A 14,876-nucleotide genomic window follows, 5' to 3' on the forward strand; every position below is an offset into this window, starting at 1 on the left:
TTCCGCGCAGGAATATTTTTCCGACGCGAAAAACTCCTTTGCACGCTTAGCGCTGTCATTGGAGCATTGTCTTGTTGATACGTCCAAGACTCAACGTGAAACTCCTCGGCAAAAATTCAATTAAATATTATCCAAGACGTAATTTTCTGCGTTCATCTTATGCGAAATAAAACAAATTGTGGTATTGCCACGGTAGCTAAAAGCACACCAGGCCATAAGAGAGCCACCGTGGAAGTTTCGGCAGTGACGCGTTTGTCGTATCTGGCGAATATCTCTACAATAAATAAATTAAATGCCGTTCATAATGATGTTCTTCTTGATTTCTCGCTATCAAGAACAGCACTTTTAAATCTTTTGAATTCTATATTATAGTTAGTTAGTAGCTAGTATAGTTTTTAAATACATATAATATATTTGTAGCGTAATCTAAGCAACTTTTGTATCATAGTCTGTAAGGATTGTAATTCATAGACTTAAATAAATAAATAAATACTTCTGACAACTATCAGCCCCATCGAGATACATTTCCAACGCTAAAAATGATGGATTGCCATTCATCGTCCCAGAACTTATAATTATAGGCGAATTCAGATGTAGTTCTTTATGGCGTGGTATGAACTTCGGTTCAGCTAGTCTATTTTGATACTTTAAATTCGTATCTTCACTCAAAATATGCTGTATTCTTCGCTTGGTAACTCTGTGAGAAAGTTCACATCAAATTTAGTTAGCGCTGGTGTTTTTATATCCTGTCATTAATCTTAGGCTTTGGATCAGTTCTTAAATTTTTCCATGTCCATCAGGATTTTTCAAAAAGTTTTTGCGAACTGAGACTCCTGATTCACTATAAGCTATAATACTAGGACGCTCCTCGGTAGATAGCTGCGTTCCTCTTGGCATAGTGTCGTGAAAACCTATTCTCCCCGCATGAACATTATTTCTTTGCTAATGGAAATTACTCAACTTATCTTAAGCAATCTTTTAAATTGTGAAATGTGTATAAGAATATCACGCAATCGCCACAACAAGAAATAAAATCTCAACGAAAGCACTTAGCCTTGTAACTATTTTCTTCAAGACACTCAAATTTCAAGCAACGTTCAAACGTAACGGAATTTGAAGCAAAAGACGAAATACAATAACAATTTTTTTAACCTTTTTTTTTTGTTTATAACATTTCCCTGCATTTTAGCAATGCAGAAACGAAAAGTAATATTTTTCGATAAAAAGTTAAATTCAGCTCGCGTACCAGCATACATATGTACATAAATCACAGCTTAGCTTTATATTCAAAATATTTTTATAATTTTCTGACATCAAAGTATTCTAAGCAGATGCATTATGCCTAAATAGAGATAATTTTGTCATAAATCGTTTCCGTAAAGCACAGCTGAATAGTTAGAAGATATTTTACAAGTTTCGCTAAAATAAGTATTTTACTATTTGCTTTACCAATTACCAAAATATGAAGCCAATTCGAAACGTATTTAACTAATTTGAAATAAAAAGCAAACTTTGCACTTTGCTGTCACAAAAAAACGTAAACCCTTAAATGGATTAAAGGGTTTTAAGCACAAAAAAACAGATAATAGAATTTCACGTTTTGTCACGCCCAACCAGCGGGGAACAACTTACTTGATATTGGTGTATTCGCGCCCGACTTGTAAGCTTTGCTCTTCGGCACGTTTGCGCTGTACCAGCGTTTGTATGTAGTGTTGAACAGCATAATAAACAAATTTATATTGTGCTTCAGTTTGTACTAAACCAGAACGTTGGGAGCGCAACATTTGTATTGTGCGCTGTATATCGATTTCGGTGTCCAGACCTGGGGGAGCATATACAAACATACATACACTCAAATTAATACAATTCTATTACACCAGTAAACTTTTTCAAAAGTCCTACCATATCTATCAATTTGATCGAGAATCATATCGATCACAATGAATGTGCCCGTACGACCAATGCCAGCCGAGCAATGCACGCAAATGGGGCCCTGAAAAAATTGAATAAAAAATAACAATTTTAATATGTTTAAGTAATGTGTTTGCCCTTCACCGAAAGCACAAACTTTATATTCATAAACATTCAAAAATTCTCTCCTCTCCCACTTACCGGCTTCTCGCCCGCCAGCGTCAGCTGACTCTGCTTCGAATTGACATCCTGCAGGAAATTCAGCACGCAACCCGGATCCTGCGGCACACCATGATCGGGCCACACTTGAAAGTGATAATGAAAGATGCGTCGATCGGGTTTATCGCGCCAAATGAATATAAATTCACGTAGCGTATAATCGCTGGTTTTGTTTTCTGAGAGGCATTGAATTTTCGCTGGGCCGAAGTGTCGGCATTGACCTTCATCCGGCCAGTATTTGGCACATTTACTGCGGTCTGCAAGGAGGTTGAAGGGAAAAATGTGACTAACAATATAAAATTAAAATATACGAGTTTTTTGGAGCGCGCTGAATTGCGCTGAATTTTCGATTTCATATATATTGATTTTTACAAGATTCAACGAAACTAATTTTATGTCGATTTGGTGCAAGCCTTTTCAAATATTCTTAAAAGTGCTGAATAACTGAATAGCTATAAAAACCGATTAGTGCTATGCCAAAATAAATTCTTGCTCAACGTTTTTAAATGAGCTTAGTAAGAATTAAAAGGTTTTCATAAAACGCGTCTAAGTTGAAAATAGCTTTCTAAAAGTAATTATTTTAGTTTGGTTGCTACGGAATATGTTTGTTGATTTTAATTGAGCTGAATTACGCTATATCCCATAATTTAAAGTTTTTACACTACTAATGACATAAAATCTTTAAATTGTATATGCGCTGAATTTGATTATTTTTAGTTAAATGGAGCTGAACTTTTTTTTGCACTTCTAATCTTATTTCACTTACTTCTCTCAATCTCAATTTACAATTATCTTATGTCAAATCGAGCTGAATTTTGTGAAACTATTTTTTTTTACAATTATTTTCAGTTAAAACGAACTGAATTTTGTTAAATTAATTTTTTTCTCAGTTCCAGCCCCAATTTACGCGCTGAATACAATTATTTTATGTTAAAATGAGCTGAATTTTGTTAAACTACTTTTTACAATTATCTTCAGTTAAAACGAGCTGAATTTGGTTTAACTATAATAATTTTTTTCTCAATTCCAGCCTCATTTCACTTACTTTTGCAAATCTCAATTTACGCGCTGAATACAATTTTTTTCAATTCGAATCTCATTACACTTACTTCTCTCAATCTCTTTGGTTGTCATCACGATGACGCGCGTATTCTCTTGGTAGATCATGTTCCAGAAGTCGACAATCGTGGTCGGCAAGCAACCCTGTGTCGCAATGTACACCTTGAACATATCACGTTCAGTCAACTCATTGCTGCCCTTCTTCAACAACCCACCACCACTGCCACCGGCGAGTGCCGATCGAGACCCACCAGGACCACAGACACCAGCACTACTAAAACTCGTTGCTGTAGAGGCAGATGAATCGCTGCGCTTGTGCTTCATCGTATCCGATTTTTTATTACAGGTAGCGCAATTGCTCAACGGCAGTATAGACGATTTCACAGCACATTGCACACACGTCTTATTCAGCATTTGACAATTGGGGCAATTCTTCTGCATTTGGGCGGCGGTGCAAGCGGGACAGGAAGCCACTAAACCAGTGACATTTAAGCTCTCCGAAGATGAGCTCATGCTATTTAAATCGCTATCGGTGGGTAAGCGAATATAATTCGCATTTATGTATTCAGAGCCAGGCAAGTTTTTATCCACATCCAGTAACTTAACGCGGGTATGATCGTCTAAATTGGGATGGCAGGGAAGAAGAAGAACAATGGAAAATTTTATTAGTCAATTTCGAAAAATTGTCATGCAATGTGTAGAGTAGTGAAAATAAGCATTTTGGCACGTGCGATGCCAACGCGGTTGAACGAGCGCGGAAGTATATATGGTTGTGTGTATATGTGTATGTGTGTTATAACTTACAGGGCAGTATATTGCGATAGCGATTCTTGCCGCGATTCTCCGGCTTGTAACCTTCAACGCGACAAAACATATTGCGATTGTCCTGCTGCAACGATTCAAATTCTTCCCAGAATCCACCCTATAATGAAGAAAAAGGTGCAAATAAATGCTTTGAATTCTAGACACTGGGGCGCGTATCAGTAATCAGATACGTCATATGTCATGAGCCAGTGGAGTAGTGTTACGCAGTCGACTTACTTTGGCCAGTTGCTCGACTCTTTCATTGATGCCCGCTGCAGTAATGCGTGTGGCATTGAATGGATGTCGCAGATGCACCACTGTACCGCACGTCTGCACCATCGGATTACGTTTGTAGCGCTCGATGAGTTCGGACAACGTGTCGAAGGCTTCGCCACCGCCAACGTCGTATTTTTTGTCCTATGCAAAGAGAAAGAGAGAGATGGATAGAGTGAAATGAGATAATTTTTTAATAAAAAATAAAAATTTGGAAAAAGGTAAGATAAAAAAGATAAATGGCGACAAAGTGTGTCAAATGATGTCGAAATAATAACAGCGATACATAAATAATACAAAAACAAAACAATTAAAATATATGCAGAAATCGATTTTCACTGCAGCTCTAAAATTTATTTTCGTCTTTTAGCGTTTTTCTGCCACTTTTGGTGCAGCAAGTGACAACAGTAAACAACAAAAGCAGATGAAATTAAAAAAATATGGCATTGAAATGACAGCAGTGGGGGAAAACAACAACAAAAACAGCAAGCATGCATAAAACCAAAAGCAAAGCGGCCGCCGTAGCCGAATGGGTTGGTGCGCGACTACCATTCGGAATTCACAGAGAGAACGTAAGTTCGAATCTCGGTGAAAAACCAGAATGAAGAAAAACATTTTTCTAATAGCAGTCGCCCCTCGGCAGTCAATGGCAAACCTCCGAGTGTATTTCTGCCATGAAAAAGCTCCTCATAAAAATATCTGCCGTTCTGAGTCGGCTTGAAACTGTAGGTCCCTCTATTTGTGGAACAATATCAAGACGCACGCCACAAATAGGAGGAGGAGCCAGAAAGGGTGTTTGCGCCAATTATATATATATATATATATATAAAGCTTTTGGATAGTCGAAGGGGACAGGAGGAACAGCAATTAAAAACAAAAAAGTTAAAAAGCCAAGTAGCACGAAAAAGGATAAAAGAAAACAAACAAAAAGGCATTAAAACTATAAAAAAATTTAAGCCAGTAAATAAAGACAAATTTAGTATTGACTAGAACAAATAAATGAAACAACAATAATTCTCTTGCTTAGTTATTGAAACTTAGTTGAAAACAAAAAATAGTGTTTAACTAACTGCAACAACAACAACCAGTTTGAAAAGTTCGTTCTCGTATTTAGGTGTTGCTTTTTAGTTTTTTCTACCAATTAAACTGTTTAAAGTAATCTTCTCTCCAAATTGAAACGTTTGTTGCTAATAGTTATATTTATTTTTGGTTTATTTTTTTCATTTATTACTTTTTGTTGTTGTAATGGTAATATAAATTTACTTTTGTCACAATAACATGCATACATAACATTTCCATTCGTTATTGTTATTGCTTTAGCCGCAGTTTTTGTTATGTCTAAGCGAAAGTCTTGCTATTGTTGTTACAGTAGCAACTAAAAATTGTTTGTTTTTGTTTTTGTTTATGCACAATTCAACACTACTTGATTCTATTGCATTTTTTGTTATTGTTTTATTTTTTGTTATACTGCATTTTCTCACTTTTTCTGGGTAACTGAGCAGTACAAAAAAGTATTGTGATATTTGTTATTGTAGTTAGCTTTGCGCAAGTCGTGTGCTTAGCTGCAATTAACACTAAATTGATTTTTGATTTTGTTTTTGCTGCTGTTGGTGCTATAGTTAGCTGGAAGCTTTGTGTGTACGAAAATTTCAAGGTCAGGCGCTTCGAGGAAAAACATTGAAATAATGAAAATGTTTTTTTTTTTTGTTTTCTTTAGCTGTAATGAAATTAGTTCTTTTTCGGTGTGAGGTAGTTAAGTCATTTAAAATGGGGTAAAAATTTCAGGTGGTTAGAAAAAAACGTAATATTTAATAAAAAATTTATAACAAAAAAACAAAAACACTGGAAAATATGTAAAAACATTAAAAAGGATTTTCTTAAATAAAAAAATTTAAAAACAAAAAAAAATAAAAAAAAAATTGAGTTCAAAAACTTGTTTTTTAATAAAAAACAAAAAAAAACTTTTAACTCAAAAACTTGTTTTTTTATAAAAACATAAACATTAAAAAAAAAATTTAGTTAGAAAACTTGTTCTTTAATAACAACAAAAATTTAAAAATTAAAAGAATTTAAAAAACTTAAAACAAAAATTAACAAAAACCAATTAAAAAAAACTAAAAAAATGTATAAGAAATTTTTTTATATTTTTTTTTTTTTCAAAAAATTAAAAAAAAGTTTTAAAAACGTAGCTGTCTCGCACAAACTTTTACCAGTTAATACATTTTTTTAAGTTAATTTTAAAATATTTTGCAAATCAGAATTTAACGTTGCTACGAAATTTGTGTAAATGAGTAAAAAACAAATAAAACTTTTAACTCAAAAACTTGTTTTTTTATAAAAACATAAACATAAAAAAAAAATTTAGTTAGAAAACTTGTTCTTTAATAAAAACAAAAATTTAAAAATTAAAAGAATTTAAAAAACTTAAAACAAATTAAAAAAAAAAACTAAAAAAACACTAAAAAAATGTATAAGAAATTTTTTTATATTTTTTTTTTTCAAAAAATTAAAAAAAAGTTTTAAAAACGTAGTTGTCTCGCACAAACTTTTACCAGTTAATACATTTTTTTAAGTTAATTTTAAAATATTTTGCAAATCAGAATTTTACTTTGCTACGAAATTTGTGTAAATGAGCTTCAGTTACGGCAATATGCATTTCGTATGCCGATTTTTTTCAAACCTTAAATTGAGAAACTTCAAATTTCGCACATTAGTTTACTTATATATTATAAACAATAAAAAATCTATTTACTTTACAAATTAACGCGCAATTAAGATTAATGAACGAATTTTCTAGCGCTTTTTCAGCAAATTTTCATTTTTTTTCTATTTATTTATTCGATTGACTTGCACAATTGCTCTTTTTGTTTTTAAATGTTTTTTTTATTTATTATTATTATTATTTTTTATTTTTTGTAATTTTAATATAGCACTCACCTGCCATCGAATCATGACGTGCGTTACTTTATCATCTGTGCGCACTGAAAGCACAAAATCACCAGGTTTACTTTGAGATTCACGCACTAGAAACGAACCATTCTTTCCACGCTCCAATATCAATTTTTCAGCTTCTTTGCCCGAAAGATTGCCATGAAACCATCTGTAAGAAAGTGAAGGAAAGAAATAAAAGTAGAATTAGAGATTTTAAAAATTTGTACTATTTAATAAGTTGATATATAAAAATACTGTTATAAGTAAATATAATAACTTATTTCGTTTACAAACTGTTTTTATGGCAATTCCGACTTCCAATAAAGCCCAAAAGTTTGTGGGTTTTTGCGTTAGAATGCTTAAATAATAGTTTTACACATTTGAAATATGGTTTCCTATTCTTTACGCCTTTTCAAGCTTCGCTAGTGTTAAAAAAATATCTGATGTATTTATTAACAAAAACTGCGATTCTTAATTCTAAATACCGCATTTTCATCACAAGTTTAAAAAGTCTCCAAACTCTCCACTTCAAAAAAAAAACGAAATTTTCGCCCTAAGATGCAATAATCATGTTCCTGAGCAACATGCATATATATGTGTTTGGGAAGGGTATTCGAAACTCTCCAGCAGTAAAAAAATATTTTCATCGACAAAAAGCTAAAATATATATTTGTGATTGGCGTTTACAAATTTTTTGAGTGCTTGGCCGAGCTCCTCCTCCTATTTGTGGTGTGTCTTGATTTTTTACAGTGAGGAGGGATCTACTTTGCCTATCAATTGGTGTTTCGTACACGGGGTTTCAAACCTATGCACTTCCGAATGGTAGTTACGCACCAACCCATTCGGCTACGGCGGTCGCCGCGGAGGCTAAAATATTTCAAAAATCATTGCTAGGACATTCAACACCAATAGCCAAATACATTTCTAACAAAAAACTCAATTTAAACTTATTATAATAAAATAAAATATCTTATAAATTGTTTTCCTATACAATTAGAAACATTTCATGGTGCTTCATAGTATTATTAAATTCTTTACAAATGTGTTCTTTTCCAAAATCTTTAAAAATTACATTGGTTCCATAAATCTTACCCACTATGGCAGTTCTATCCTGCCCAAAAAACTGTCTAATATTGCGTTTTTATTTTTATTTTATTTTTCCACAATTACTGCCGAAAATTCAATTTTTTATCACTTTATTTTTTATGAAAATCGCGATTGTCGAGCACAAGTAAAATAATCTGTCTGAAGGTGAAAATTCTATACGAAAAAATAGCAAAGTTCTATTCACAATTTTCGTAGTAGTAAATGACACCGTTTCGCCTCGCAATGCAATTGCGTACTACAAAGCGCAAAAAACAGTGCGATGCACAAAGGCCCGTTTAAGCGTTCGTATGCTAGCTGTGTGTGTGATATGTGGATGGACATGGTGACAGACATATGTACAAATTAAAACAAATACTTATATGTAGATTCTGGTATATGTATATATGAATATATAAATGTTAGAACATATGGCGTAGAGCATGTTGAGTATAACGTGGAGTCGCACCACTACCCTCAAAACACAACCAAAACGCGCCCCCTCAAAACCTCAAGCCTATATCCAGTCAAAGCCAGTGTGTTGCTTGTGACCGAGTTCAAACGTCCAGTTGGTGAGTGTGCCCGCCAGCCAAACGCCCGACTCCCTACTTGTCGGCTTTCCAGCTTGTCTTGCGGCCAACACAACACAATACACAAATGGCAAAAACAACATTCACGTAAAGCAGCAACAACAAAAATTAGCATTTGAGCGCAAAATAAATGTTAAAAGACACACACACACCTACAAAACCAGAGCACACATGCATATGTATGCAAGCACAGAGATATTGTTTATGGTTAAGTTGCATTGTTACTGCAGTATTGCTAATGAAAACGGCCACTTGCACTTGGCCCGGAACAGCTGAGCAAGCAGCGCTCTCACGTGCGCTACGCTCTGAATTCATACATGGCTCCCATTTTTGCAGCAGCTTGAATACTAGCAAATGCGTGTTCTAACTCATTCTCTATGGTGTATAGGCTGTTGCATCACAGTTCTTTCTCGCCCCGCTCGTTTTTGTTTTTTTCTTTTCTTTATGAAATGAGGGGGTAAGTTGACCTCATGATTTTTGCTTCCTCAGAGTATTTCACAATTTCGTAAGTAAGCGCGAAGGCCATATCGGAAGGAATTGCATGTTCATTGTTAATGCTATTTTTATTTTTTTTATTTTTTTATTTAATTTTAATGTGAAAAACGCTTTGAAGCAGATATTTCAAGGAAGCTTGAAGTGGTGGCATGCCACTTGTAACTTGTGGCTTGTAATCACCAAAAACTTATAATAACCACTGTTGTGTCATGTTAAAACCTGGCGAGCGGTAGTGCGATGGGAGATGGAACAGGTGCTTCAGCAAGTGAAGGTCACTGGCCTGTGTACGAGTATGTGTGTCATTTGAGCCATGTGTAAATTACTAATGCAGGCCATGAAATGCGCAATTAAAAAGAATACAACGAATGGAAATTTATATACGGATTAAAAAATAAATATTAGAATAAAATAAAGAGGTAAAAAATTAATAAAACAAATTTCGTAAGAAATTCCACTTGTGAAGTGTGTTTTTGACAATATAATTTTGAGCGTTTTTGGTATTCTCTAAACTCTCATCGAAGTAATTATGCCAAATAATTTCCTAATAAATTCCACTTGTGAAAACTTGTTCTTAGCATGAGAATTTTGAGCTCTTTTCGAATTCTCTCAACGAAGTAATTATGCCATAAAATGGCATTCTGCTGATGCTAGTGATTGAAAAACTTAACTTCGACTAATTTTACAAAAGTCTCCAAACTCTCCTAAAATAATTAATGCTGAAAAATGATTTTTTCTCTACACTAACGTTAACACTTACAACTCAGTTCTGAACTGATTTTAAAAGAGTTTTCAACTTCACCAATGCTTGTTAAAACTGTGCACAAAAGCTCAGCTACTATATTTCATGCTATCTCATGTATACAAAGCATTACATTTTTGAGTGAACGAAATGAAAGTATCTAACAGTGTACATATTACTTCACCTTTAAGGTACTTTGCACCTATCTCTAGATTAGATATGTGTTTACATATAAATATGTTTTAAAACTGTATACATATTATATAATAAAATATGTTCTCTTAACATCACTAAATTAGAAATTAAATTTCTAATTGTCATTTTGAAAGTCTACATCTCATTGCGCTTTAATTGCGATAATTGAAATAATTGTGGTGCAAATATAAAACCTGTGTGTTTTATAATTACATTGTATTGTTAATTTAAAATAATTTAATAATTCATTAATTTCTATAATTTAGAATTTTTTTATTCAAAGTATTTAGCCTATTTGGGATACTCTTAAACAATTCAATTACTTAATTGTTTGACAACTATGTTTACATATTTAAAAGGAAGCATCTTTAGCATACTCTAATTGGCTTAATTAAAAAATAAATAATTCATAGAAATGGTATTTTTATAACCTTGAAATACATAATCAGTTCGGGTAATTTCATTAAGTAGTTACACTTTCAGACGTGGTTGTAAATGCTCTAATTGTACTTAGAAACTATTAAAAAACTGTTTATTTCAATTTTTAATTAGCATATTTTTACAGAATCGACATTTTTTGTACCAAATAACGGTCTCTAAGGTTGAATACTACATAATGAATACTATACAGATGTTTTCTAATCGATTTCCAGATAGTATATATGCTCTACACTAGTTAAAATTGGGTTTTGCATAGATCTCTGCACTTCTTACACTACTTTTTGGCATAAAATTGTGAATTTCAATGAAGTCTCCAAACTCTCCACTGACCGATATTGAGTTCTAAGCAAAAACAGGCTAGGGGGTTATCAGATATATCAAGTCAGAACAGTTATTAAGTACTCTCAGGCAACTTCAAGTGAAGTGTCAAAAATTGGGGCATTTGAAATTAATTCGACGCCATATTTTTATACATATTCACATACGCGTGCTAATTATATAGACACCTGTGCACACAATAATAGCTGCGCGATATGTTGCATATATTTTGGCTATTTATTTATTTTTTGTTTAATTATTTTATAAAACTATAGTTTATACAACAACAAAAAAGTCTGAGTATGTAGTTTTGTAGCACATTGAACTTTGGAGCAATAAAGTGCAAGTTTAACCCTTTGCGGTCGTATGTCTACTCTCAGCCACCACAGTAAGGAAGCATGCATACTAATTTTATACTGGATTCAATTATATGTAGAATTAATAAACATTGTCTATCTTTCAAAATCTTACAGGTTATGTATCACTACTCTTTCAACGGAAATTAATTCCGACCAGTACGACACCCCTGTCCAAATTATATACGACCGCAAAAGGTTAAAGTGGCTCTAAATTCACATTGATTTTTCACCATTTTCTTTTTTAACTCAAGCATTCGTAATATGGAAGAAAGTGCAAAAAAAATTATCAAAAAGCAAGGCGAATTTTAAGACACTTCAAACTGGCGTAATTTTATACAAAACGGCATACCCAGAATTTTTAAACTAAACATTTTGAAATAATGATGAAATTTTTTTAAATTTTTTACAAAGAAACAAAATGTTATATGGTTTTTGTTGTGGTATGTACCATATTTTTACAAAACAAAGAAATCTAAAAAAAGTACAATAAACTTTTCCATAAGTCGCACTGCTATTGTTGTAAACACTGATCTTATATAGTTACGTATGTATATGCACATGTATATGTACACCATCTAATGTATTCAATAACCATTTATATAATATAATATAAGGTACATTAAAGTAAAGGTAACAGCATGTTTGCATGTACAAACATACATATTTACACATGTGTATACAAATTTGTGTATCTATGGCAAATAAAAGTAAAATAAAACGTCGAGAAATTTTTAAAACGGCAGTTACCGTTTGCACAATGAAAATATAATTATAAAAATATGTATGTATGTATGTATGTATGTATGTATGTATGCATATTTGTATAAGAATATGTTTATATAGGGAATAATTCTAACCGCAAAAATGGCGAATTTAAATGGACAAGAAAAAATTCCATTGATTAAAAACGATGGCAAAAAAACGAGAAAGGGGAAACGTGGTGAATTCTGCTATTCACAAATATTATGCACTAACAAACTAATGTCTTAAATAAATATTCTGTTTGTGGATAATTGAAATTAGCGATAAAGAAATGTGTTGGTAAAAAATAAAATACATAAATGTACTAAGTATGTGAGGCATACAAGGCCATAGCGCGCATGCATAAAATAAATATCGCTCATACGCACCGGCGTCGGTGGTCAGGTCAGCGACATTACAATGTTGTAAAGTCATAAATTTATAAAAATTGTGACTATAAATAATTGTAAGATTTCGATAAGTGCAAAGTATATACCTATATATATTGAAGGCAAATAACATGTACAGCAAGCATAATAATGAGACTTAAAGAGCTACTTGTTGCGCCAAGCACGAAAATTGAAGCGTTCGTCGTCATCGCTCCTTCCCCAACAATTCTCATTCATCCATAAACTCCTTTCAAACATAGCAACGAGTATTATAGCGCGTAGTTACAGCAGAGCGACAACATGAGACTGCTAAACAAAAACTCATTAGCAACGTTCCTATAATTTATTATACAAATTTTGTAGGCAGTATTGATTTTCATTATGTACATTTAAGTTGACACATGCAGAAAATGTGAAAACATGATATGTCAAGAGCTATGTTGACCGGTGTGCTTTCTACATAAGTGTATTGGAAATTAAAGCTTTAATTGATGCTTCACTAATTTCATTCACTTGAATTGTATTTCGAATTTTCACTAAAGTAACTTTAAGTGCAGGTATCTCACAATTTGTGCTAAAAAAATCTTCATAAGCCCGCTTTTTTAAAGGTAGGCCACGAATGAGCTTACTCAGACCAAGTATTTTAAATTGAATATTTCGTGAAAACATATTTTTTGGAAACTATACAAACTCTCCACTCACTGAAAACGGTACATAATACAATAAAATACATTTTAATATCATATGGCGCATTAAGAGCAGCGCTTGGATAAATTTATTCAAAGTCTCCAAACTCTCCACGAACCAAGAATTTCGCAAAAAAAATGCAGTCGCTAACAAAAATCACCCTGTTACAAATAACATCATTTTGAAAATTAAAAAAAAATGTCTTTCGAAATCAACTATTTCCTACGCACCTGAAAATTTCAAATCGGAATTCCACGTGACTAGACCCACGAACTCAAATATAAAAGGAAGCTCTATTTATTTTACATTCAAATGTGGTTTTTAAACACATACGAATTTCTTAATCTTTATCACAAATTTATAGCATTTTAACGAATGGATCTAATTGGAAATGAGTAAAGCATGTAACTGAGGAAATAAAACAACATAATAAAGTAAGTACGAAAAACAAACCACCCACCCGGTTAAGTAAGTCGTTTTTAGCATGTGCTACAAGTTTTTGCTAAAAAGCTTCCATAATTGTCTTTCAGTAAATTAAATTAGTCGTAAGCGCTACAAAACCAGTTCAGCCATCTAGCAGTCAAACAATTAGGCGTGCAGCTTTAGTCAATGACCTTTTGTTGTGTGTATAATATTAAAATGCTTGAAAACAAAGGAAATGTGTTTTTATTTGACTTGGTGTATTTTTTAAACATTTTTTTTTTTGTCTTTTTAACACGATTTATATTCGAAAAGTGCAACATTTGGAATATGAACCCATTTCAACTAACTTGAAAATAAATACGTATATCTATTCAAAATCTGTTTTTTAAATATTTGTTGTGGGATACGCAAAGTTCAATGGCTACAAATGCGTTGTTGAAAAACTGCCTCGAGCGGACGTTTGAGTAGTGTTCAGGAGAGGGGCGTTAAAAAATTGCTTTTCTTTAAGAATAGGCTAACGTATACACAGTATCATTGTATTTAGGTAATTTAACAAATGAAAATTTAGTTTTTAGAAAAAATTCAAAATTTTAGTGAACATTTTTTTTCAAATTTATTATTTAAAATGAAACAAAAGTAAAGTAAAGTAAAAGTGAAAAGCTCTCGTTCTGCACTGCATAAATTTTAAACATAATTTGGTCTTTCCCCTTCAGACCGCTCCGAATTGAGTTTTTATTTCGAAAACTTGCAAATGAAAAACTTTCCAATACAAATTTAAGTTTTTTATTGCCAATCGAATTTCTACTTCCAAAAACTAAAAAATTCTGAAAATACCTTTTTTAATAGATTTCTTAAGTAAAATTTAGTTCTTTCAATAGCCTCAAAACTCTGCACGCCAATAAAATATGTCTCCTCCTAACAAATAAATTTAAAAATACTATAAATATAAAAAACGATACGAAAAATATCAAAACCCCCTTTAAGGCTTACATAATTTGTCCAACGCTGCTCTAGTTTGTTGACCCGTTTCGAATAATAGGAATTGTTCAAGTCTGAAAAATAGCAATTCGTTTCTGCAATCACCTCCTCGTTTGAATAAAACCTTTTTCACACCAGCTATTTCTTCGAATTGGGGCACAAATAGTAGTCCGAGGGAGCCATTGGAATCCCATTTCCATTAATTTTGCGACCACAACTACTGAGGCGTGAGATGATGCGT

The 14,876-nt window shown here is 32.6% G+C and overlaps 1 protein-coding gene across 4 annotated transcripts in view; it reads right to left on the reverse strand.

The window, feature by feature from the left end:
• LOC129239556 (tyrosine-protein phosphatase corkscrew) overlaps nt 1–14,876 on the reverse strand; it is a 70,210-nt gene that overhangs the window by 3,734 nt on the left and 51,600 nt on the right. For all 4 annotated transcript variants that reach the window (XM_054875138.1, XM_054875137.1, XM_054875140.1 and 1 more), the window contains 7 exons: nt 7,204–7,366; nt 4,231–4,410; nt 3,994–4,111; nt 3,240–3,809; nt 2,113–2,387; nt 1,903–1,993; nt 1,633–1,822 (listed from right to left, as the gene is read on the reverse strand). In XM_054875138.1, coding sequence (XP_054731113.1) covers nt 1,633–1,822; nt 1,903–1,993; nt 2,113–2,387; nt 3,240–3,809; nt 3,994–4,111; nt 4,231–4,410; nt 7,204–7,366 — 1,587 coding nt within the window. The remainder of the gene's footprint in view (nt 1–1,632; nt 1,823–1,902; nt 1,994–2,112; nt 2,388–3,239; nt 3,810–3,993; nt 4,112–4,230; nt 4,411–7,203; nt 7,367–14,876) is intronic.

Source organism: Anastrepha obliqua, chromosome 2 (genome assembly GCF_027943255.1).
Source record: "Anastrepha obliqua isolate idAnaObli1 chromosome 2, idAnaObli1_1.0, whole genome shotgun sequence".
NCBI classification, from domain to species: Eukaryota; Metazoa; Arthropoda; class Insecta; order Diptera; family Tephritidae; genus Anastrepha; species Anastrepha obliqua.